The sequence below is a fragment of the Nesoenas mayeri genome (assembly GCF_963082525.1).
Source record: "Nesoenas mayeri genome assembly, chromosome: 1".
Classification (NCBI taxonomy): Eukaryota; Metazoa; Chordata; class Aves; order Columbiformes; family Columbidae; genus Nesoenas; species Nesoenas mayeri.
In genome coordinates this window covers 124,702,203-124,723,534 of record NC_137541.1, presented here as the reverse complement: position 1 = coordinate 124,723,534, position 21,332 = coordinate 124,702,203, and the positions used below count along the sequence as shown (strand labels likewise).

The 21,332-nt window shown below is 36.4% G+C and overlaps 1 protein-coding gene across 1 annotated transcript in view; it reads left to right on the top strand.

Moving 5' to 3' along the window:
* Positions 1–20,533, top strand: part of BACH1 (BTB domain and CNC homolog 1) — a 28,519-nt gene extending 7,986 nt beyond the window's left edge. The window contains exons 2-5 of the mRNA XM_080363489.1: positions 4,771–5,068; positions 8,698–10,083; positions 11,773–11,979; positions 16,949–20,533. Of these exons, the coding sequence (XP_080219615.1) occupies positions 4,829–5,068; positions 8,698–10,083; positions 11,773–11,979; positions 16,949–17,410 (2,295 nt within the window). The 5' untranslated portion in view covers positions 4,771–4,828 and the 3' untranslated portion in view covers positions 17,411–20,533. The remainder of the gene's footprint in view (positions 1–4,770; positions 5,069–8,697; positions 10,084–11,772; positions 11,980–16,948) is intronic.
* Positions 20,534–21,332: the final 799 nt, after the last annotated feature.

The following is a 21,332-nucleotide window of genomic DNA, read 5'->3' as shown; positions in this document are numbered from 1 at the left end:
TATTAGTATTGAATGGGAGGCTTTATAGTTTACCTAAAGATCTACACTAAGTGACTCTTTAAAGCAGAGATTGTGGGGGAAGGCAGTAAAGGATCATTTAACTCATGTTTTATGCTGCAGTCAACTAGGAGTTAAATTGCTACCAATCCTAAATAATCAGGTGAGCAAGCCTGAAATCTAATTTTAAACTACCTTATGCTTCCTATACTTCACAATTACCTTCATGTTAATAATATAAGCTAATGAATAACTTTAAATGCATGGGAAAAATGAGTCTTGGGTGAGATCTGTATTTGCGATTGAGGCTTCATAGGCATCTTGCTCTGATCTCTACACTGTATACTTAAATGTATATTCCTTCTTAAATGTTGTTGCAGTGCTAATTTTCATTAAGACAATAAGTATTTTATATGTTCTTTGAAAATAAATATGTATATATCTAGTCAATTAAAAGTACAGATCTCTAAATTTCCTGGAGATGTAATTTTGCAGATACGTGTAAGGCATAGTTTTCCTATTGGATCATATACTAGTAGGGAGAAAAAAAAATCAGACTTAACTTCACTTTCATGAAGCAGAATAAGGATTTATAGCCAGTATTTAGGAGAAAATATTTTTGCCCTTAAGCAGAACATTTTTAAATCTCAAATATCACTGTCTGATAAAGTATGAAAACTTCATAGTAACATGATTAGTTGTGTTTTCAAAGCAGAACCTGATTCATTCAGCTGCAAGTGTTCCTTTATGTAGTTATTATACTAGCACATGTGTTTATATACTTTTGCCCATGTTTTTTATTTTCCTCCCTTCAAGACTATGATGTTACTAGGTGCACAGGATTTCAGGTGAGAGGAATTTGAGGAAAGCTCTTATACTGACAGTATACTTGACTATTTTGAGATTTGGAAGATTTATTCGGACTCCTTAATTTTGATGGTACCTGCTGTGTCAAATGTCCTAAAGAATATTGTTGCATGTTTTTGTTTCTTAGCATCTTTTGCATTCAGTAATGTGGTGGGTTGTTGATGCTGACTTAGTGAACAGTGATTTAAATGTAAGGTCATTTACTGACTCTTGGAATACTTTTACGAATTATCTGTGCCTGCTTTTAGTTTTCCTTAAGTGTTCATTTTAAAATAAAAGTAGCATGATAGGATAGGAGTTTTAGTCTGGTTTGCAAGGAAATAATTTGTTTTATCGTTGTTAGTAGTGTGCCTTTTTCTTCTTTTTAGCAACTTGTTGCTGCTTTCATTTGAGGGCAGGGGGGTAGAATAGGATAGATAATGTTTTTAGAAAATTAAATTATGTAAAATGGACACCTGAATTGGAAAGAAGAATGCACAGAAGGGTCTGTCTTTGTGAGACAGTTGCGGTTATAAAGGTTCTTTAAAAAGCACCATTGAATTTTTTGTGTCCACTTCACACCTTTTCACTTGTTCATTCAACCACTACTTTTAAAAATTTCAGAGTCATCCAGGGAGCAGTTAAAGTAGAAGAAAAATTAAACAGTTTACATAAGAGATATTCTTTTTGGTACAAGAGTGCTGTTGTTGTGGAAATGTGCAGAATGAATCCACTTATGGATGAGTGTATTTTGTACTCACATGCTGTTGTGGAAAATTTAGTTGGCTGTTATTACAAAAACTATCAGAAACGTGGTACCATGCATTTATTACGCAACTGGCAAACAGAATTAAGACGTTCACAGATTTGACCTCTGTTCGTACTTCTCTGAAGTGTTACAGCTTTTTATAGTGGCTACATTTTCCCTTTCCTGTTTGATGCTTTTTGTTTTCACCAGCATTTTCAGTCATCTGGTTCTTTTCCTTTTGATTTCTCTCTTTATGATGTATGACAGTAATTAGATTTTACGAAGAAGACTGAGAGAAATTTAGTGTTTGGTTTGTGTAGTGTGTTTTTTCTGTTTTGTGAGTTTTTTTGGCGTGTTTTTTGTTTTTGTTGGTTTTTTTTTTCCCCCAAAGGTTATTGTAGATTTTGAAATGTTTAATGAAATGCTGCTTTTTATATATTGGATACCTGAAAAAATCTTGCATCTTATTTAAAAATAATGGAGACATAATTTGACTGAAATATTCACATTAAGAAGTACAACATTGTATCACAGTAGTGTTAAATTGAGTTTTGCTCAAATCAAATACCTATTTTCACTTCACAAGAAACAGAAGGTAGCTTTTCAGTGTAGAAACCTAATTTATTTTTGGCGGCAACAACATTGGAAGCTCACTATCAGTGCTTCAAGTAGGCTGTATGCTGTTTTGAAACCACATTGTGTGCCTTGGAGAGCAAGTGAAAAGGAGGTTTGACTGTTCTCTGTGCATATATGTATATACACACACACACACAAACATTTTTACATATATATACTCTTCTTCCTTTTAAACTTTCATGCTGTGGAAGTGTAATGAGCTGAATTGGATATTGGAACTGTCTATTTTGGGAAAACCCAAGAGCTGCATGTGTGATACATGGATTGTCTGTCAGATGGTTGGTAGAACTTGGGACTTCAAAAGAAAAAACAAAAAAGAACCTTTGAAGGCCTGTCTGTAACTGTTGTCTCCCTTATCAGTTTTGCCTAAGTGTTCATCCCAGAATACATCCTTATCCTTAATACTTCCCTGTATTTCCCACCACCCTGGATTTGGTCTTCTGTTTTGTGTTCTGTTCCTTTTTCACATTTTTCAGACTTTCTGGTAACAAATACACAGTCACACTTTGTTAAGCTGTGTGTGCTGTAATATTTGAGGAATATGATAAGGATATAGAGCAAACAAATTAGCAATACATGGTTTATATTGCACTGCTTAGATCTCATAAGCTATCCTGTTTCACATGGAATTATTCCATAATTTTCAATTAAACTGATTGAAAACTAAATACCAAGTAAACAAATCTCTGTAGTCTTGTCATTAGGTATATGAAAACATTTAAAGTGTATTTTTCTTCCAAAAATAAGCCCTTTAGGGTTAACAGCACATGGGATAGCTGTTACTCATTGGGAATCTGATTTGTATCATTTTTTTTTCCTCAGAACTTTTATTTTCACAAAACAAAATCTTGCATATTTAAGCAAATGCCCCAAAACAGCCTTACTTTCTTTGTCTTTGCCAAGGTATGATCTGTACATTTTTTGGTAACATTGACTGAAGTTGAGTGCAGAATATTCCACAAGGGAGTGGGAAGGGCAGATAATGCTGATGCTCTGCACTTTGTACCAGAGTCCAGGCTGACACTGTGCTACTACTGCCATTGGAAATGTGGATCGGAAGATCACTAAAAAATGCCTGTATCCCATGAAGATAACTTGAGTAGTGAGTAACCAGGAGTATAGCTGGCAGGGTTGTTTGTTTTTTCCCTGCTGTGTTTAAAAATGGCCATGCGCTCCTCTCCGCTGTGTTGTGAAAGTTTCCCATATTTGAAAACTGAAGCTTTGCATTGGTGACAGTTTTACTGTTGTTGGAAGCTGGTGTATCATAACAACCTCTGTTGAGCAATATCATGATTGGGTATTCCTGTGTCAGCTGAAGTGAGTCTGAGCAGCTGTGTTCAGTTACAGTAACTCTTGGGTAGAATAGATGAGAGTAATCTAAATGCTCTGTTTGTTAACACTTTTCCTAGTAATAGCATGTTCTTCCTGCAGGACAGTTCCAAATCTTATGTGGTTTCTTGAAAAAGCTTTAGATGCAAGGGCACTTACTCACTTACTAGGCCGTTTTTTAAATAAATTAATTAATTTAAAAAAAAAAAAAAAAGAAGAAAGGCTTAATTCAAAGAAGATAGGAATTTAGACATACAGTGTGAAGATCAGACTTGGAAATGCTTTTAAACTTTGCACTCTCTAGGAGGGCTGACCCCTCCCCCTAGCTTGCTTCTTTTTTTTTAATACTAGGAGTTGAGGAATAGCTTCAGGAAACTTTTATAATATTTAATGTCAGGGTTTTAAATATCATACAACTTTTAATGTTGTTTATTCTCTAATAAATACTATTACTTCAGAACTTTGCTCTGTCACAAAAGAGGTTCTGTTGCCGGGTGATCTGAATCAAAGTGATTCATTAGGAAAGGAAACTTGACAAGCATGACAATTCAAATAGCAATGAGCAGGAGAGGGAAGAAAGGCTGCACTAGATAGTTGAGGCAGGTGGTAAATAGGAGAACTAATCTGCTTTAAAAACAAAGCACCAACCTACTAGAGAAAATTAGAGTATTTTAGCAGTACCTGATCAGTTTAACAGGCAAGCTACTTTTGAAAGAAGGTAGAACACAAATATTTTATTCTGTACTGGGTGAATCAGTAAACAGAAGTAGCTTACATAGTATTTTGGTGAATTCTGGCTTAATGCATCTGTTTTTTATTTCTCTTTACACTTTCATAGTGTTGGAGTCAGAATATACTGATAAGTAAAAACGAAAGCTTGAAGAATTTATTGGTGTTACAGTGAAATTATGACTCTTAATCACTTGCTAAAGAAAATTCTGTTATTTGTTGCTGAAATCACATTAAAAATTCATGCTTTTTTTGGTCTATGAAACTACTAAAGCATTCTTTTAAGATGTATATGTTAAGGTCTGAGTATTTCAAATACTCATAAGCATGTATTTATATATTAACATAGATGAAATATGGAGTAGTAATCTTAAAGAATTTGAATAGGCAATGCATGTTTAACAGTTTACTTATTTTTTTAGTATCAACAGGTTCCTGTTGGATGAGACTTTTCACATGTACAACTTCTTTTTTTCTTCTTCCAGATTTGAAGAATAGAAGCATGCTTTCCGCTGAGACTTACACTACTACTTGTGATACAGAATGTCTCTAAGTGAGAAGAACAGTGTGGTTTTTGCATATGAATCTTCAGTACACAGTACCAATGTACTTCTCAGTCTTGATGATCAGAGAAAGCAAGATATTCTTTGTGATGTTACTATTTTAGTGGAAGATCAACGATTTCGGGCTCACAAAGCTGTGCTTGCAGCTTGCAGCAGTTACTTCCTTTCAAGAATTGTGGGTCAGGTGGATGCTGATCTTATCATCACTTTACCGGAAGAGGTGAGTGTCACTCCCTTCTTTATTTTACCTGCCAGTGCTTCCAATCTGTTTTGTTTAATTCTGTTTTACAGAATTAGGCTGGTGGTGCTTAACTGAGAAGGTAAGAGAGTTAAGAACAGAGGGGAAGGAATTTCTAAATTGTAAAGCTGCCATCGGTTGAAGGAAAAGCTGAACAGATCAGAGTGTATATGACAGACTGTGAATGCTGTCTTGCTGAATGTATAGGGGATATCTTTTCAATTAAATATATATTACTTTTAAAATCATGCATCTGATGCAAAGCATCTAAGTTTGTCAAAAAACAGCCCTTAAATGGTAAAGTGGTATTACATAACTAGTCCTCTTATATGAAAAGAGAATACATTTGGAGTAATAAATAAGCAGAGCTTAAAATGATAGTACATCTAAATCAGAGTTATTAGGATTTGGTTTCATACATGAGTAGTACAGCTGTGCTTATATTGCTTGCTTGGTGCTTAATGTTGGTAACAATTTTCTTCTGCTCAGTTCCCCATCCTTTTTACACACTGATGATTAGCACCATGGATTTTAAATTGTGTTTTATTGCTTTTAAGACTGAGAAAATGTATTGCAATTACTTGTTTTATTTTTTTTTTTACCCCTAAAATACAAATTCTTAAATCACATTGAATTTAAAGGCATTTAGTGGGAATGAGCCAGAACCTGACATCCATAGCAAAGAAAATTTATTATTGCCTATCCAGAGCATCCAAGACATTTGAAGAGTCCAGTTCATATTTAGTTAAAAGACACATGAGGCAAGCCACTGATTGGATTTTCATATAAAATGCTGTGCTTGTAGGTGAAAATTAAGAGCCCCCATGTACTCTGGTTGTGTCCAATGATAGCAATAATCTGAAGAGGTGGTTTTTAAATAATGAATGGCTTCCTGGGAAGCATTTTATGGTAATCAGCTTGGGGGGTGGGAAATAACATGCAAATTGTTGGCAACTCACCTAGAATCATTAAGACTGGAGGAAAGGTGCACATCAATGAATATTTATAGTGACCTTGGAGGTTATATTATAGACTTCTGCATGTACAAGATTGGGTTGAGTGTTAGTGCAGAGATCATGTGTTCAAACCGCCTGTACTTCAGTAAAATAGCTGCTTTGCTGGATTTGTAAGGTTGGGATAAACACAATGATTCTCTTGTTACCAGAATCTTTCTGATTTTAGAGAAAACAGAAAACTAAAATGGATCAGGCGGTCTCTTTAAAGAGCTTCTGGGGTCTGTGCTATTCTCTGTTGATCAGTTAATTTATTACAAAATTGTTACAGCACAATGCCACTATGTCACTTTTACTCAGCCTTCTTACTGTGCCTCTGTGTTCACTTCTTCTTATGCTTTTTTTTCCTTATGTTGATAGCCTGAATGCATCTCAGATTAAAAAAAATAATGGTGGGAGCTGGTGTAGGAAGGCAAGTAGGATACTCCAAAGACATGATTTGGAGTAAAAGAGGGACATTAATGGCATGTAACACTTCTGTTGTCAAAGAGAGAATTTTGCTTTGGGATAATGGAAAAAATAGTACATCAAAGTTAGAGAGAGGAAAAACAGTCTGTGGTGCAGAGCAACTGTGTTCCAATGGACCCACAAATTAAACCTGAGTTAAAAGAGACCAGAGTTTGTGAAAAAAATGGAGGAACATGATAATCCTAATATTTATTACAATGTAGACTTAAGAGGACTCTTAAATCAGTAATGCTGAATTACATTAAGAACTGAATCCACTGAAGCAACAAGCAAAAATACTAACAATGAATCTCATCTTTTAATCATTAAATCTGCTCACTTGGTAAAAGCATTTGAAGACTCAGCAACTTAAGTTTCTCTTCTGGGAACTGCTAAATATTTTGAAATGAGTCAGTTTATGAAGCTACATATTTAAGAGAGAGGCAAACACTGATCACCTGGTTTGACATGTGATTTTTATTTTTTTTAACTTTGTTCGTCATCCAAAATACTTGAAGTTTAAAGATACCAGTCCACAATGTGAGATAGTAAAATGTTTTTGTATAACTAATTTTATAAGTACTTCTTATATTGTAAAAACCGACTACTGACATCTTCATGTCCATTCAGTGTTGTTTTTCTACCAGTGTTTTTACTCTGTAAGTCAGAATTTCAACCTAAATACAAATTAAATGACTACTGCAAGAGTTGCTTTTCTGGGTCAGTCAGACCAATCATCTTCTCGTGTTCTGTCTTGTTTCAGGGTAGCCAGCTAGAAATGTGAAAGAGAAAGTGAAAGGAATAGAGAATGGGTTTTTTTTCCCATCCTGATCCTTCAATTTTTTAGCATTATGTAGAAAGAACCTACAGTTTTGAAATATCATTGTGTTTGTTTTGTTTGAAGACTTCTTGCCAGCCTACGGATAAACTGTCTTTTACACTTCACTTCCCCACATAATTAAGGGTGAATTCATGTGGTGGTTGTAATCAGTAGTCTTTTTTTTTTTTTCCAGAGCATATTTCAAATGTCATTTTAAGAATTCCTTACTTAAGTTATATGAATTTTTGCTAAATGCCTCTGTGCAGATCTCTTCAACTTCCTTTCATGTGGTGTTTGTGTTCTTTAAAAAACCAACAACCACCCACTAAAAAACAAACCCTCACCTGATTCCTAAATTAAATTGCATTCATAATGAATTATCTTGCCGGCAGAAGAATTCAGTATAGTTAATGAATTAATAAATATAGTGCTTTATGCAGGATAAAGTCCTGTTCATTTGAGTGAAGGAGGGGAGCCTAATGTGCACTTGAGTTTGAGTAATAGTAATGGGCATATTGCTTTGTTCTTTAAGAGAAAGGCTGAAGAAGTGTCATGTAATATGGTGATCTGTTCACAACCTTCTACCAAATTCCTTAGCAATTTTTTTTTATGTGTAGATGATCTTGTTCAGTTTGTAATGACATAGTTTTGTTTAACTCTGGGTTCCCTGTTAGACAGCTGTTCTGTGGTAAAAACTGAGGTGATAATGATGGAAATGTTCAAACAAAACTGCCACCTCCAAAGAGGCTTTAAGCTGAGAATAATTGGGTTTGGTGTGTAGTTTTTTTGGTACAAGTCTTTTCATCTGTGGGAAGAAGAAAGGAGCTATATAATAAATAGTAATGTGTGGTCAAATTCCATTTTTTTTTTCAGACTTTTTTTTTAATATCAGTGATGCATAGGACTGAACAAGTAACAGTAATTGCTCTTTAAAGGAAAAAATACCAGCAGTATTTTGATCTTATTCTATGGTAATTTGTTTACAACTTAGGTTTGAAAGGTATCTATGAAATTGGAATCTAGTTACTGGTTTTCAGTATACAGCAGTATTTTTTTCACTTGTTAGTACTGTATTTTCAGAACATTTCAGAGACTGATAATTGTGAAAAGATAGTTGCCATAAAATGTACAGAAAAAAATTGCATCAGAAGATTTGTTTCAGAATGAGTGTGGTCACATTTTCTCTGTGGAACAAATCTGCTGCATTTGTCTTGTACTCTGTCCTACTGGCATGGTTTGCTCACAGGTAAATTTGGGTTCTGTGTGTTTCTATGTTTAAACCCATATTCACCATACTTATATATATATAAAATTTATTTTTTTTTTAATAGGTGACACTTAAAGGATTTAGTCCTCTGCTTCAGTTTGCATACACAGCTAAACTTGTTCTAAATAAAGACAATGTGTCTGAAGTTTGCAAGTGTGCTGAATTTTTGGGTGTACACAACATTGAAGAGTCATGCTTTCAGTTTCTTAAATTCAAGTTTTTGAACTTCAAATCGGATCAGCAGGAATGTCCTAGGAAGAAGTGTTGTACACAGCGTTGTCAGGAAACAAGCCCTAAAATTGGCAATGTGGACGATGGAGACCTAGAAATAGATGATGAAGCAGAAGAACTTTTGGAAAAGGAATGTATGCAAACTCCTGACACAAAGATCTGTAAAGATGAAGAAAATGCTAAATTGTCACCTGCTGTCCAAGGTAATGCAAATCAAACATGTGATCCTGTACAAGTAGAAAGGGGTGGTGTTTCCAGCTTATCTTCCCAGTGTCCAAAGTATAGGAAATTCCAGAAAGCTTTCGGAAGTGACAAAGTTCATAATTCAGAGACTAATTCCAGTATTAAAGACATTCAGGTGCCACCAATTACAACTTTTCTTGAGAAGGACATATCTGATAATGATGTCATACAAAAAGCTCAGGAGTGTGTACCTATGCAGCTGGTCTCAAAACGTGAAGAGACTCAGGTAAAAATGGAAGAAGGGGAGGAAGACATGGAGAAAAAGGAAGAGTCAAAGAGAGATTCTGTGACTCAGAATGTGTCGTGTCCTGTGGAGAAAATGGATCTTGCTGCTTTCCCCGCACATTCTGCTGCACCTCATGGACTCAACTCTGTCTCTTTTTTACATACTTACGAGCAATATGGTAACTTGAATTTCAGTGGTATGCAAAACAACGCAGTCTTAGCTGAAAAAACTTTATCAGGTACTGGAGTTGGGAATGACAAAATTGAAAGTCAAGATGACGCACCTTTGAAGGCTGATTTGAGCACTAGAGAAGCCACTAACATTACATCAGCTGGTGATCGAAGCAGTGTGGAGAGGGAGGTAGCAGAACATCTAGCACAAGGGTTCTGGAGTGATATTTACAGCACAGATCAAATGCATTTACCACCTGCAGTTCCAAAAGAACGCTTGGAGCCTGTATATTCGGGGAAGAAATCAGAGTGTCCGTGGCTGGGTATCAGGATCAGTGAAAGCCCTGAACCTTGCTCTCAGCGAACTTTTACAACATTGAATTCTGTCAACTGCCCCTTTATAAGCAACCTTAGTGCTGAAGGAGGCTCCAACAGCTCCGAAATAAGCAGTGGAGATTACACTCAGGGACAGCAACAAGAACAATGTCCCTATAATTATCTGATAACTTTGGGAGAGGATTCAGAAACTGACACCGAGGGAGACAGTGAATCCTGTTCAGCAAGAGAACAAGAATGTGAGGTAAGAACATGCTGGTGTATCCTTTGCTTCCCTGTCTCTTAAGACCCTATTCAAAAACCTAATTCTGAGTCTCTGGGCTGGGGTGGGGGAAGGGGAAGGAGAAGGTGAGGGTTGTGGTTGCTTGTTTTAAAAATCTGGAAGATTAACCATTCAAAGGTTTATATGGAAGATCACTGTTAATTCATGGAGACATGTTTTGGTAGGGTATTAAAGTGGTGGATGCTTCAGTATTAGAAGACTTCAGATATTTTTCTGGAACAGCTTCATCAGAAAAGGTTGTGACTTTTAAACCAAGGCACAAGAGTTCTTTTTTAGAATTACTTTGTCTATTTCAGTTAAACTTTAAAAATCTATAAATTTATTGGGACCTTGTTTAATAGGAACTTAAAAGTTTTCTTGTTTATTCTGAGTTGTGGGGAGAACGGTGGAGATAAATTATATTTCACATTTAGTGTCAAATGAAAATTTAAGTTTTCAAGCTGGCTTCAGTAGCTGTGTATTTAAGACTGTTTTAATGGTATTGCCTTCTCTAAAAAATTGGGTTATATTTGTTCCTTCAACAGCAGAAATTATTTAGCACTTTTTTACATCACTGCTTTGGTAGTGTTTTGGGCAGGTGCCATACATAAGTAGTATAATCCCAAAAGATTTTACTACATACCTAGAATGATTTCTGTCACAGTTCTTAGAATTGTAGTATTGCAGTGAGACTCTTTGCATGAGAGGTCATTTAATGCCATGAAAATTCAGTTGTTTTTAAAGCACTTGTTTTTTTCTTTTTAAGATGCAGGGCTTTACTGAGACTTATTCTAAGTGGAAAGAATATAGAAAGTTGACAGGCCAAACAAAGGGCCAGAATTGTTTCAATACATAATTGCTGAGGGCAATACTACCTTTTTTGGTTTTGCCTATTTGTCACCAGTGTTAGCCAAACACAGAAAGGGTTTCTCTTTGCTTTTTAAAATAAATTAAGATCTTTGACCACTCCAAGATAACATGTTCTGCCACTTAATATGCTCAAATGTAAGGATTAAAATAAAGGGTCTTTAGTTGGATATTTCATAAAATTATTTTGTAAAGGTAAAGGTGTTTTTCAGTGTTAATCAGGACTTTGTGATCTGTGTATGTTTCAGAAGCTCCTGCTTCTGTTGCTCAGGTGTACAGACAATAGCAGGAGCCTGGTTCTCTCTCTTCTCCAGCGTTAAGAATTATAAGACAACTATTGTAACTTCTATATTTTAAGTAAATGCCTTTCCTGCAGAAAACTATAGGTATAAAAATGTATGCAGGACATTCCTTAAGAGCAGCTATGGGGAAGCTTTATGCTGTGTTAGTGATTTTTTGACATGTTTTGTGTATTGCCTAACCAAAACTTATTTTCCTAGAGTGTATCACCTAATTGCTTTGCTGCACACAGGGACAGATTTCATCCTACTCTGAATATGGTTTTGAACATCTAGTGTAAATTTGCAAAGTACTCAATTACTTTGCCTGTGCTTGAATCCATCTAGTTCAAACTCTGGGGTTATATCCACCTCACCTGATGGCTACATTAACTTGCTCTTGTCTCTGAGATTCAGGAAGAAAGATGAGTGGTGTGGTAAAGAATGCTTAAAAATTTGAATTGGCCTGTTGGTGTTTATTTATATCAGTTTCACCTTTGATTTACAACTGTATCTTACATCCTAGGTAAAACTGCCATTTAATGCACAAAGGATTATCTCACTTTCCAGAAATGACTTCCAGTCATTTCTGAAGATGCATAAATTAACTCCTGAACAATTGGACTGTATTCATGATATCCGAAGACGAAGTAAAAATAGAATTGCAGCACAGCGATGTCGTAAGAGAAAACTTGACTGCATACAAAATCTTGAATCTGAAATTGAAAAACTGGTATGTATAAATATTCATTACTATTGACTTGAGTCTTTCTCAAAACATTTTGAATGGATGTCTAGCAGTAGTTTGAGAGTGAGGTGGTTTACTACTTTTTGTACTTGAGATCAGAAAACATTATGTGTCTTGGATAACTTCTTGGTAGCAGTTCTAGATTTTCTGTGCTTTACTCTAAAGTACACACATTTTTCCTTCTGTGGACCTGTTTCCCTTCAAGTAAAAGTGCATCACAGCATAATTTTTGGTGAACGGTATTTTTGAAGCCCATCAGCATTGCGCTTAATTGTACTGGATGATTCCCAAACCTTTATCCCACTTCGCTTTGTTTTCTACCTTCTTACCCTTTCTTGCTTTGTGACTTTGTTCTTCAACTTGTGGTATTGCTCATGATCAAGTTTACTGTTGTGCAATTGTTAGTTGTGCAAGTATTGTTCTTGTAACATATCAACATGGGCTGTTTCCCAAACTGTTTCTTGAATCTCAAAAATAAGACCCTTGCAGAAAGGCGGAAGACATAAAAGAATTCAGGAAGCTGCTTTCCTCTTTAGTAGTTGTATCAAGATTGTAGCTGAGGATCTGATGCATCCAGATTTCTCTACAACCATCTGTTTATATTTTTTCTCCTTCTTAAAATACAATAAAAATTTGAATATGTAACTTAAGTGTGCATTAAACAGCTAGGAACATATGCAGTCATTTATGTTGCACCTTTCTACTTACAACTTCAGAGTGAAAAGGAAACGAAAATTAGAGCAAAGCACCATGGAGTAGAAACTTATTTTCCTTAAGTGCTCCATCATGTTTCACTACATGCACTTCTTCAACAAATGAGAGAGATTATGAAGGAAGGCCTGCAATGCTGTACAGCCCTGATGAGTAGCCAGAGCAAGTCATTCAGTGTGCTGAATGAAGATGATACTCTGGGAGGGAAGTCAGGTGATCATGTTAATAAGAGTTATTTTATTTTGACTAAAGAGAGAAGTTTCATTTGTGACAGTGCAGAACTGTCATAGTGTCATTTCTGTTTGTTATGTAACTTTGTCAAGATTATGCAACAGTTGGGGGGAGGGGGAAATTAGAGACTCATATGCAAGATTAGACCTGTAGTTGACTAAGTGACTGATAATCATAGTGCTATATCCTTTCTTCTGTAGACCTGGGCTAGAAGAGGCTGAATGTCTGCTGTTTGACAAAGATCACTGTGCAAGGTCTAGACAATGAGTGTTGAGAATTGTGAGGTGAGGTCTGAGTTATGAATCATACTCTAGGCACAAAGGTGTTCCAGTTACTTGTTTTTTCCAAACTATGCACGTAAGTTTCTTCAGAACTTCCTGAAACGACCTTGTCTGGAGCTGTTGAGCATGTCTGACAGCAGCTGATGTTATGCACCATCAAACTTGTGTAGGTTGTGCACAACTACAGAAACTTTAAGATCTGTCTAGGTGTAATTTCCAGGTGGATGGAAGAAAGGAGACATCTCTGAAAAGCATTGTGTGGCACATCCAGGGTGCTTCATGCATGATGACTCCTGCATCGTTCCTTCTTCTATGGGTCAGTCATGTGTCTCAGACCTGTAGGTCTTTGATCTTTGCATAGTATCCTCTGTAATGTGGCTTTGAGAGAGGATAATGTAGTGTAGCTATAGTTTGAAAACACTTGACAAGTTTTTAATACTCTGTACTATAGCCTGTTAGGAAATATTAATTGGTTAAATTCCTCATCCTGACTTCCAATATGTGCAGCATGTTGTCTGGTATTAGTTTCTATTTGTTGTGTCTTACCAGGTTTTTGTTCTCTCAGATTAAAAGCTAGTATTTGTGCTATTTTTCTTGTGAAGTGCCATATCTGGAACATTCCAACTCCCTGCATGAGTAGAGCCTGAAGACTGACTGGCTGGGCAGTAGCTTCACTGAAAAAGACCTTAGGGTTCTGGGCAGACAGCAAGCTGAGCATGGGTCAGCAGTCTGTCCTGGCTGAATAAAAGGCCATCGGGGCTGTTGGCTGGATTAACAGGAACACAACTAGTGGTTCAAGGGCAGCAATTCTACTCCTATACTTAGCAGCATGTGTAAGACCGGATCTTTTGCACAGTTTTGACCACCCCAGTGCCAGATATACATTGACAAACAGGAATAAGGTTAGGAGAGGGCCACCAGGATGGTGAGGCCTGGAGTACTTATGCTGTGGTGAGAGGCAGAGGAAATGGGGCCTCTGCTTGGAGAAGAGATGGATGTGGGGAGACCTAGTAGCCATGTGCCCACATCTTTGGAGAAGTCCTCAAGATCACGTAGGCATTGGGAGTGAAAGATCTTCAGCCTGCCAGGGGTTAGTACTTCACAGCAGGAGAACAGCAGACATTGTCATGAATTAAAATGAGAGGCTTCAACTGTATATAGGGAAAGGCTTTTTTTTTTTTTTTCCAGTGGGGACAGGCAAGCAGTGGAGCAGGTTACCCGGAGAGGTTGTGCATGTTCTGTCCTTGGGAGTTTTTGTGACATGACTGAGCAAAGCCCTTAGCAGCCTGATCTTACCCAGAACTGACTTTATTTTGAGCAGGAGGTTGGACTACAGAACTCCTCAGGTACCTTCCCACCCAAGTGATTCTGTAAGATTGAAAGTCTTACGTTAAGCTCTACTTATATTGAAGAAAAGTGCTGTTTGATACTGAATCTAACTGTTATCTGGGGGAATTAAGTTGGGTCATTTCTCTTGATCTTTTGTACTGATAAGGTCATTTTGACCCCCATATAGTCTTCACTTAAAGTTTTTTCAGGTGAACCTATGTGTTCTTATTGTTCACTGATGTTCCATATTTAAGAATGCGCGTGGGCCACTAGAGGTGGTGTTAGCTTGTTAGAAAACCTGTGTGTATTCACAATCCTTGTACTTTCTCGCTTCAGAGCTTTAAAATGGGGGTGCCTGTGAGGGGGAGCACAGTAAAGGGCAGCTGGCTTCAGGAAGCACTACTTCCCTGGAGATTCTGTAGCTTAGATGGAGGATGTGTTGGAGAGTTATACACTGTAGGCTGTAATCCAAGAAATGTAATTGAGATCTTGTTATATATACTATAGCAGGGAGAGGAAATGTGTGAACAAACCAGATTACTTAACAGAACAATTAAAAGAGCTCTGTTTGATTATTATGACCTCAAACTAGCTGACATTACTTCACAGTATTAGTACAAGGCTGCTAAAATAAAACAATACTTAGAGGTATTAATCTGTCAAAAACCTCAGACAAAGGTGGGGAATAACTATTTCTGGATGTTGAAGTTTGTGTTAGACAGTAGTTCAGCTGATTTCATCAGTCCATAATACACAGCTGAGTGCCTCTGCATAACCCGAAATGTGATTTTGGATTAGATGTGGCAACAGCTGTTTCTCGTATGCTGACAAGAAGTTTATTAGCAAAACACTCTTTCTAATCATTTTAGGCAAAAAGGACTGGCAACAACTGCCACTCTTGCAAAATGCCACTTAAAGTTAGTCAGTTCCTTCAGAAAGAAGTCATAGAGGTTGCAGTATGAGTTTCTCCTGCAAAAAGGAATGTGAGGAGGACTGAAAATAACTTTCTAAGGGTGAATTGACATAGCAATATTAATAGCACACAGTCCCTATGTTTAAAATTTATTTCTTAAGAACTATTTAAAGCCTTGTATGTCTTCAAAACTCTGCCTTTTCTTTTAATTAATTATAGAACTCAATGTGTGGCATATTTTTTTTTGTCCTTTTTTTTCAACTGTTTCATTATGGTGTTGCTTGTTTCCTGTCCTTCTTTGCCATTTCCTCATTTTTCTTTATTTCAGGTATTCCTTGTTTCCATCATTAGACCTCTCAGTTGTCAATATCCTTTCATCTTCAGCCAGTTGTATGAGAAGTCTCAGAAAAATTCATGACATTGAATAAAAGAAAAAAGGAAAAAAAACGCAACCAAAACAGAAACAACCCTGCCAAAAGCAAACAAAACCAAAACAGAAACAAAAATACAACCAGAAAAATCCAACAAATTTTTAACGAATTATAATTTTTTCTACTTGATATTCATTAGTGAATTGCCATCCTTTTTGGTTCCCTGTGTTTGAAAAATTCTTTTGCTTTACGTAGCTAGACTGTAAGGTCTTCAGAGCAAGGACATTCTTGTTTTGTGTCAGAGAGGTATCTGCCTCTCTTAAATATGTTTACTGTATAAATAAAACCCAAACATTCAGCTAGTATTCTCCTATTCCAATAGTAGGTTACTTACCTACTGGCACCTCTGTTCTTGCCTCTTCAGTTCACTAATCTGTCATTCCACCTTAGATTTTTTTAACTTCCAGTGTTCTAGTTGAAGCCTTGAAACAAAGCAGATTGCATTTCCAGATAAAATATTTTATTTACAAGCTTAGCATGTTTTATTACTTTAACTTTCCTGTATGTTCTATTTACTTTAGAAACTCTTCTTAACTCCATTGTTTGTTCTACAGTGAACTTGGCACTTCTTGTGAAGTCAATTTATTTTCATATAGCAGAGCAGTATCAGTAGTGAAAATGTGACGTCTGGTTTTCAACAGTTAACTTTTAAAATATAACTCTCTATGAAGACTGCCCTGCTTAATGTTTTGCTGGTCCAGTGGTAATGGTTCAAATGCATTTACCCTGTAAAATCAGCTTTTCAGGAGTACTTCTAGTAAATTAAGCGAGGTTTCATTTAGTTCAGAACTACAAATTACTCTTTTGGCTGCCAGCATGAGTTTTGAAAAAGTTTTATGTCTGAAAAAACACTTCAAATAGCTGAGCTGATGTGTGAGGTTAGGATTGTCCTTTTGATAGGCATTTGATTGTGTGACTGTTAAACCTTGTAATTGCCAAATTACTTCTGTTTTGGCGGACCAGATTATTTAGAGTCTACTTGTAGCTTCGATAGGAACATAACAAACCATAGTTTTTGTGTTAAAATGTGGACTAAAAGGCTATTTTTCTTCTTGCAGCAAAATGAGAAGGAGAACTTGCTGAAGGAAAGAAACCACATTTTGTCAACTCTGGGTGAGACAAAGCAGAATCTGACTGGACTTTGCCAGCAGGTGTGTAAGGAAGCAGCCTTGAGTCATGAGCAAATACAAATACTTGCAAAATATTCTTCCTCAGATTGTCCACTTTCGTTTTTATTCCCGGAGAGAGAACGAACAACTCCATCTAATAGTGAGCTTGCGATACCAGCATGTGTAGAATCAGCAGATGGTCTTTCAGGTGTTACATCTACAAATGAGCAGAGTTCTTGTTATCAGTGTGTGAAAAGTATGTCTGATGCAACATATGATCAAGCACAAGAGCTGCATCCAGTTTCTGTGAGAACGTTCGAGAAAACTTCGCTTGTGGAACAGTGCGGACAGAGTGGTGGGATTACAGACTTCTGTCAGCAAATGACTGACAAATGCACTACAGATGAGTGACTCGATTCTTTTCCTATTGCCAGCCTCTCAATGTTGCAACTAAAAGTGTGATTGAGCATTATCATAAAGTAATTGAGCATTATCGTAAAGAAAAGATGAAACTTTATGCTTTGAAACCCCGTTAACAATTACATGGTTGTTATATTACTTGGCAGGCATTGGGTTTGGTCTGTGTTTTCTAGAGTGTAATTTGGATGTGTCAGCCTTGGAGCTTTTTCTGTGTGGTGGTGCCGAGGAGAGTTGAGGAAAGTTATTAGAAAGTATAAACTCTGTGCACAGATGTTTGTGCAGAAGCTTTCATTCAGGTGTAGAGCAGCCTTCACTCTGATTTATGCCACAGTACCTAATGCCACTCTGCATCTCAAGAGGTGTTTATACCCAATGACTTCTATAGCTGGAGTTCCTATCTCTATAAGATCTCTTTTTTTTCCTGACAGACAAACCTTAAGGAGAGTATATAGCTCTGTAAATGTTTCTTTTTAGATGGATTAGGATAACGTGACAGTATGAGGAGATTCTGGCAAGTGTGCTCGGTAACAGCTGATTACTTCCTGCTGTTCCCATCCCTAAACTAGAGCCAGCTTTTACTGAATACATGCCTTTGTCTTAGCTCTCTGTACATAGTTAAGACAACTGGAACAGTGGAGGTGCTGCTCTGTTTTCTAAATTTTGTGGGAGGAGTAACAGCAATGCTGGGAGAGCCAGAAGTTTGAAACTGATGGAGTTCTTTGATTCATGCACATTGGATCTTCTGGCATCTGAATCCCATATGCTAGTTCAAATTCATATCCGTATTGTGACTTGCTATCCTAGCACCTTCAAGATGATTGCTGTTTGTGGTAAGTGGGAATCAAAGTATTAGGAAAGTTTAAGGACGGATTTTTTTTCCAAGGTATTCAGGCACCAAATTCTTCATTACTTCAGTGCCCAGTTGCCTAAAGTAATCTACAAATGCATTTGTTCTCTAATCACTGGGACCAGTAAAGATCTATTTCAGAATTTTAATCTTCAGGATAGTTTTATGGCTAAACCTGCAGTGCGTTTTCAATGGCTTGTGCTATAAGTAAAAACATAGAGAAAGTATAATAAGGAAATGAGCTGGAGGGATTTCCTTTATTTACTTTGTGAAGGAGAAATTCAACCACTAAAAATAATCCCTGGGGTTTAGGTTTTTTTTTTTTTTTACATGACAGTAAATGCTTACTGTATACCAAGGATGCTTTGTTATTTAGATGTTATTCTCACACCTGAACTAAGTATTGAACCTCACCACAGAGAACTTTGGTTTTGCTGGTTTACAAAACATGAAGAATCTTGTACAAGCCAGTGGAATTCTTCATTTCCTACCTCAGAATGTATATTAGCTTTTTGTGTCATTGTGTGCATGTACAGTAGGCAGCAACTAAGCAAAGGACTATTGTAAATACTGCTATGCAGTTTTATCTTGCAGTGAGACAAAACTTGCTGAAGAATGTTCTTGGCAAGGATCGATCTTTTTTTTTCCTTCTCTCCTTCCTTTTTAGATGACATAGCATTAATAAATGTATTAAGACTATTAAGCCACTTATTTAAAACAAAAGTTAAGAGTTTGACGGATTTCAACAGTACTTCTCATAACCAGCATGTAATACAAATGACTACACTACCTCACCTATGGGATTGAAAGTTGATTCATATCTCTAGTGATATTCTTGGATTTTCATCATATAACTTTACTTTTTTAAGGGGTAAATTTGTTAATGGAGCAGAGCTTGTATAAATCACAGTGCTTGCAGTAATTGAAATTCAGAAACAAATACTGTATGGCAGACATCATGAGAGTTCTGCTGGTTCCGATATATTTTCAGATAACAGAATTGAAGTGATTTTAAATCAAATTGAAATTCTTTTAAATTGCTATCATTTATATATGTTGATTCTATACATGTATTACTTGTGAAGCTCTCTGGTTCTCCAGCATGTGTAAATGCCTGGGTGATTTAATCCTTCCTCCGTCCTGTGCTGCCACTCTAGGCAGTGTTTTGCTCTGAAGTCTCTATTTTATTTAAAAAGCAAACCAACAAGAAACAATAAAAACAAATCAGAAAGCCCCAAGCCCCTTTATTGTCCTCACGTAATATCACCTTTAAAGCTGGTGGTGTTCTGAAATGACGTGGATAATGACATTAAAGCATTATCCTATAGTACACGTACTCTAAAATGAAATTCCTTAGGTTAAATGCTTTTTATAAAGGGGTGGAGCATATATGTAGAGAATGACTGGCTGGGAGCTGAAACATCTCCAGTGGCCCAAACCCCTGGCACGCTTTGCTATGGATGTTGGAAAACAATGTCCGTGATTACCAAGTTCAGAGGTTGGAATGTCCACCAAAGAGTTGAGCTCCACTGCTGCGGTCCGGTGATGAGCTGGGTCTGACCGCTGTCCGGCAGACAGAGCAGGGCTTCCAGAGCAGCAGTCATGGCTGGCATTTCAGTGACATCTGAAATTCATGTCAGGTATTTAAAACCTATGATGAACTTGATGAAGTTTGAGGGTAGGTTTTTGCCTAACCAGCTTCATCTAATTAATGTTAAAAATATTTATTTAATACAGTAAACATACAAGTTGCATGTTGACTTCTATAGCCTCTATCATCAACTTGCAAAAATGAAGAATGATGGACAATTTTATGATACAGAATTCTCAGGTAAATGTTTTGGAGTTTTTTGTTTTGTTTTGGTTTTGGGTTTTTTTCAGTAAAGAAATACTCGATTTTGAAATTGTAAAATACTTTGTTAAAGCATGTTTTAAAATACTTTGGACAGACTATCTTAAAGCCATAAGAGTATGATGGCATACAGATTGTAAAATAAACAGATAATTACAACAGTTGATTTTGTATCTTTCATAATTCAACATTTTCTAAGACTGCAATAAAAACCACTATCCTTTCTACAAAGGCTTTTCTTTTTTGTACAAATCTTTTGCAGTGAAAATCTTTACTGGTGCATTATTCACTTATGTAGTACTACTAAAATACTTCTGACAACAGTAGCAAAGTAGTCTATATAGTTTATAAGTTCCTGAATAATACACACAGTAGCAAATATTACTGAGTTGGAATAAATTTCCTGTAAGTTTGATTTCTTTGTGTCCTGTTCTGTTTGAGTGGGTTTCCTTTTCTGGGGATCTTTTATTTTATTGTTTTCATTATTTCTTTTGTTTTAAGGGAGAGAAAAGTTAGATGACTGATTAATGGGATACCATAGGTTTGTTGTATTTAGAAAAAACTTGGAGGTGATAATTACACACGTAATACAGATCAGTGCATGAAACTCTCTCTGCATCTCCTAAGCAGTAAACTGTGATACTGGATGTAGCCTTTCAGTATTGCTTTTTACCTTCTTCAGAAAGCTTTTCATAAGAAGCCTTACTTCATCTGAAGTTTTTGTAACCTCTGCATTTGACTCTTTGAAGTCCAAAATTGTATGATCCCACCAGAAGACCTTTCCTTAAAAGCTAAAATGCATTTTTTGGGGGAAAATGCTTGAAAGCAAAGGGGTTGATTAGAAAGCTCAACTTGCTGCTTATAGTTGATAGGGCAGTAAGAGCCGTATCTCTTTCTCCAGGACAGTTTTGTCATTGGAATTTGTCGTCACTTGGATTTAGTCAGTGTACTGTGCATTCATTGCCTTTAAGAACCAAAATGTTGGTTTACACCAGAAAGTTAGTGTGGTTTCTCTTTGAGGAAACTTAAAATCTTATTGCAAGAGTCTGTGATATGTTTAAAGCGCCTCTTAGTATTCAGCAAGAAACAATGGCAACAAAGGTAAAAGGTACATACGCCAAAGATTAGAACTGCACAATTGGTTCTGCCTCTGGATCTTTTTTTAGGAAGTAAGAAATGAGGAACTGCTGGTAATTGGCCCCCTTTCTGTGAGC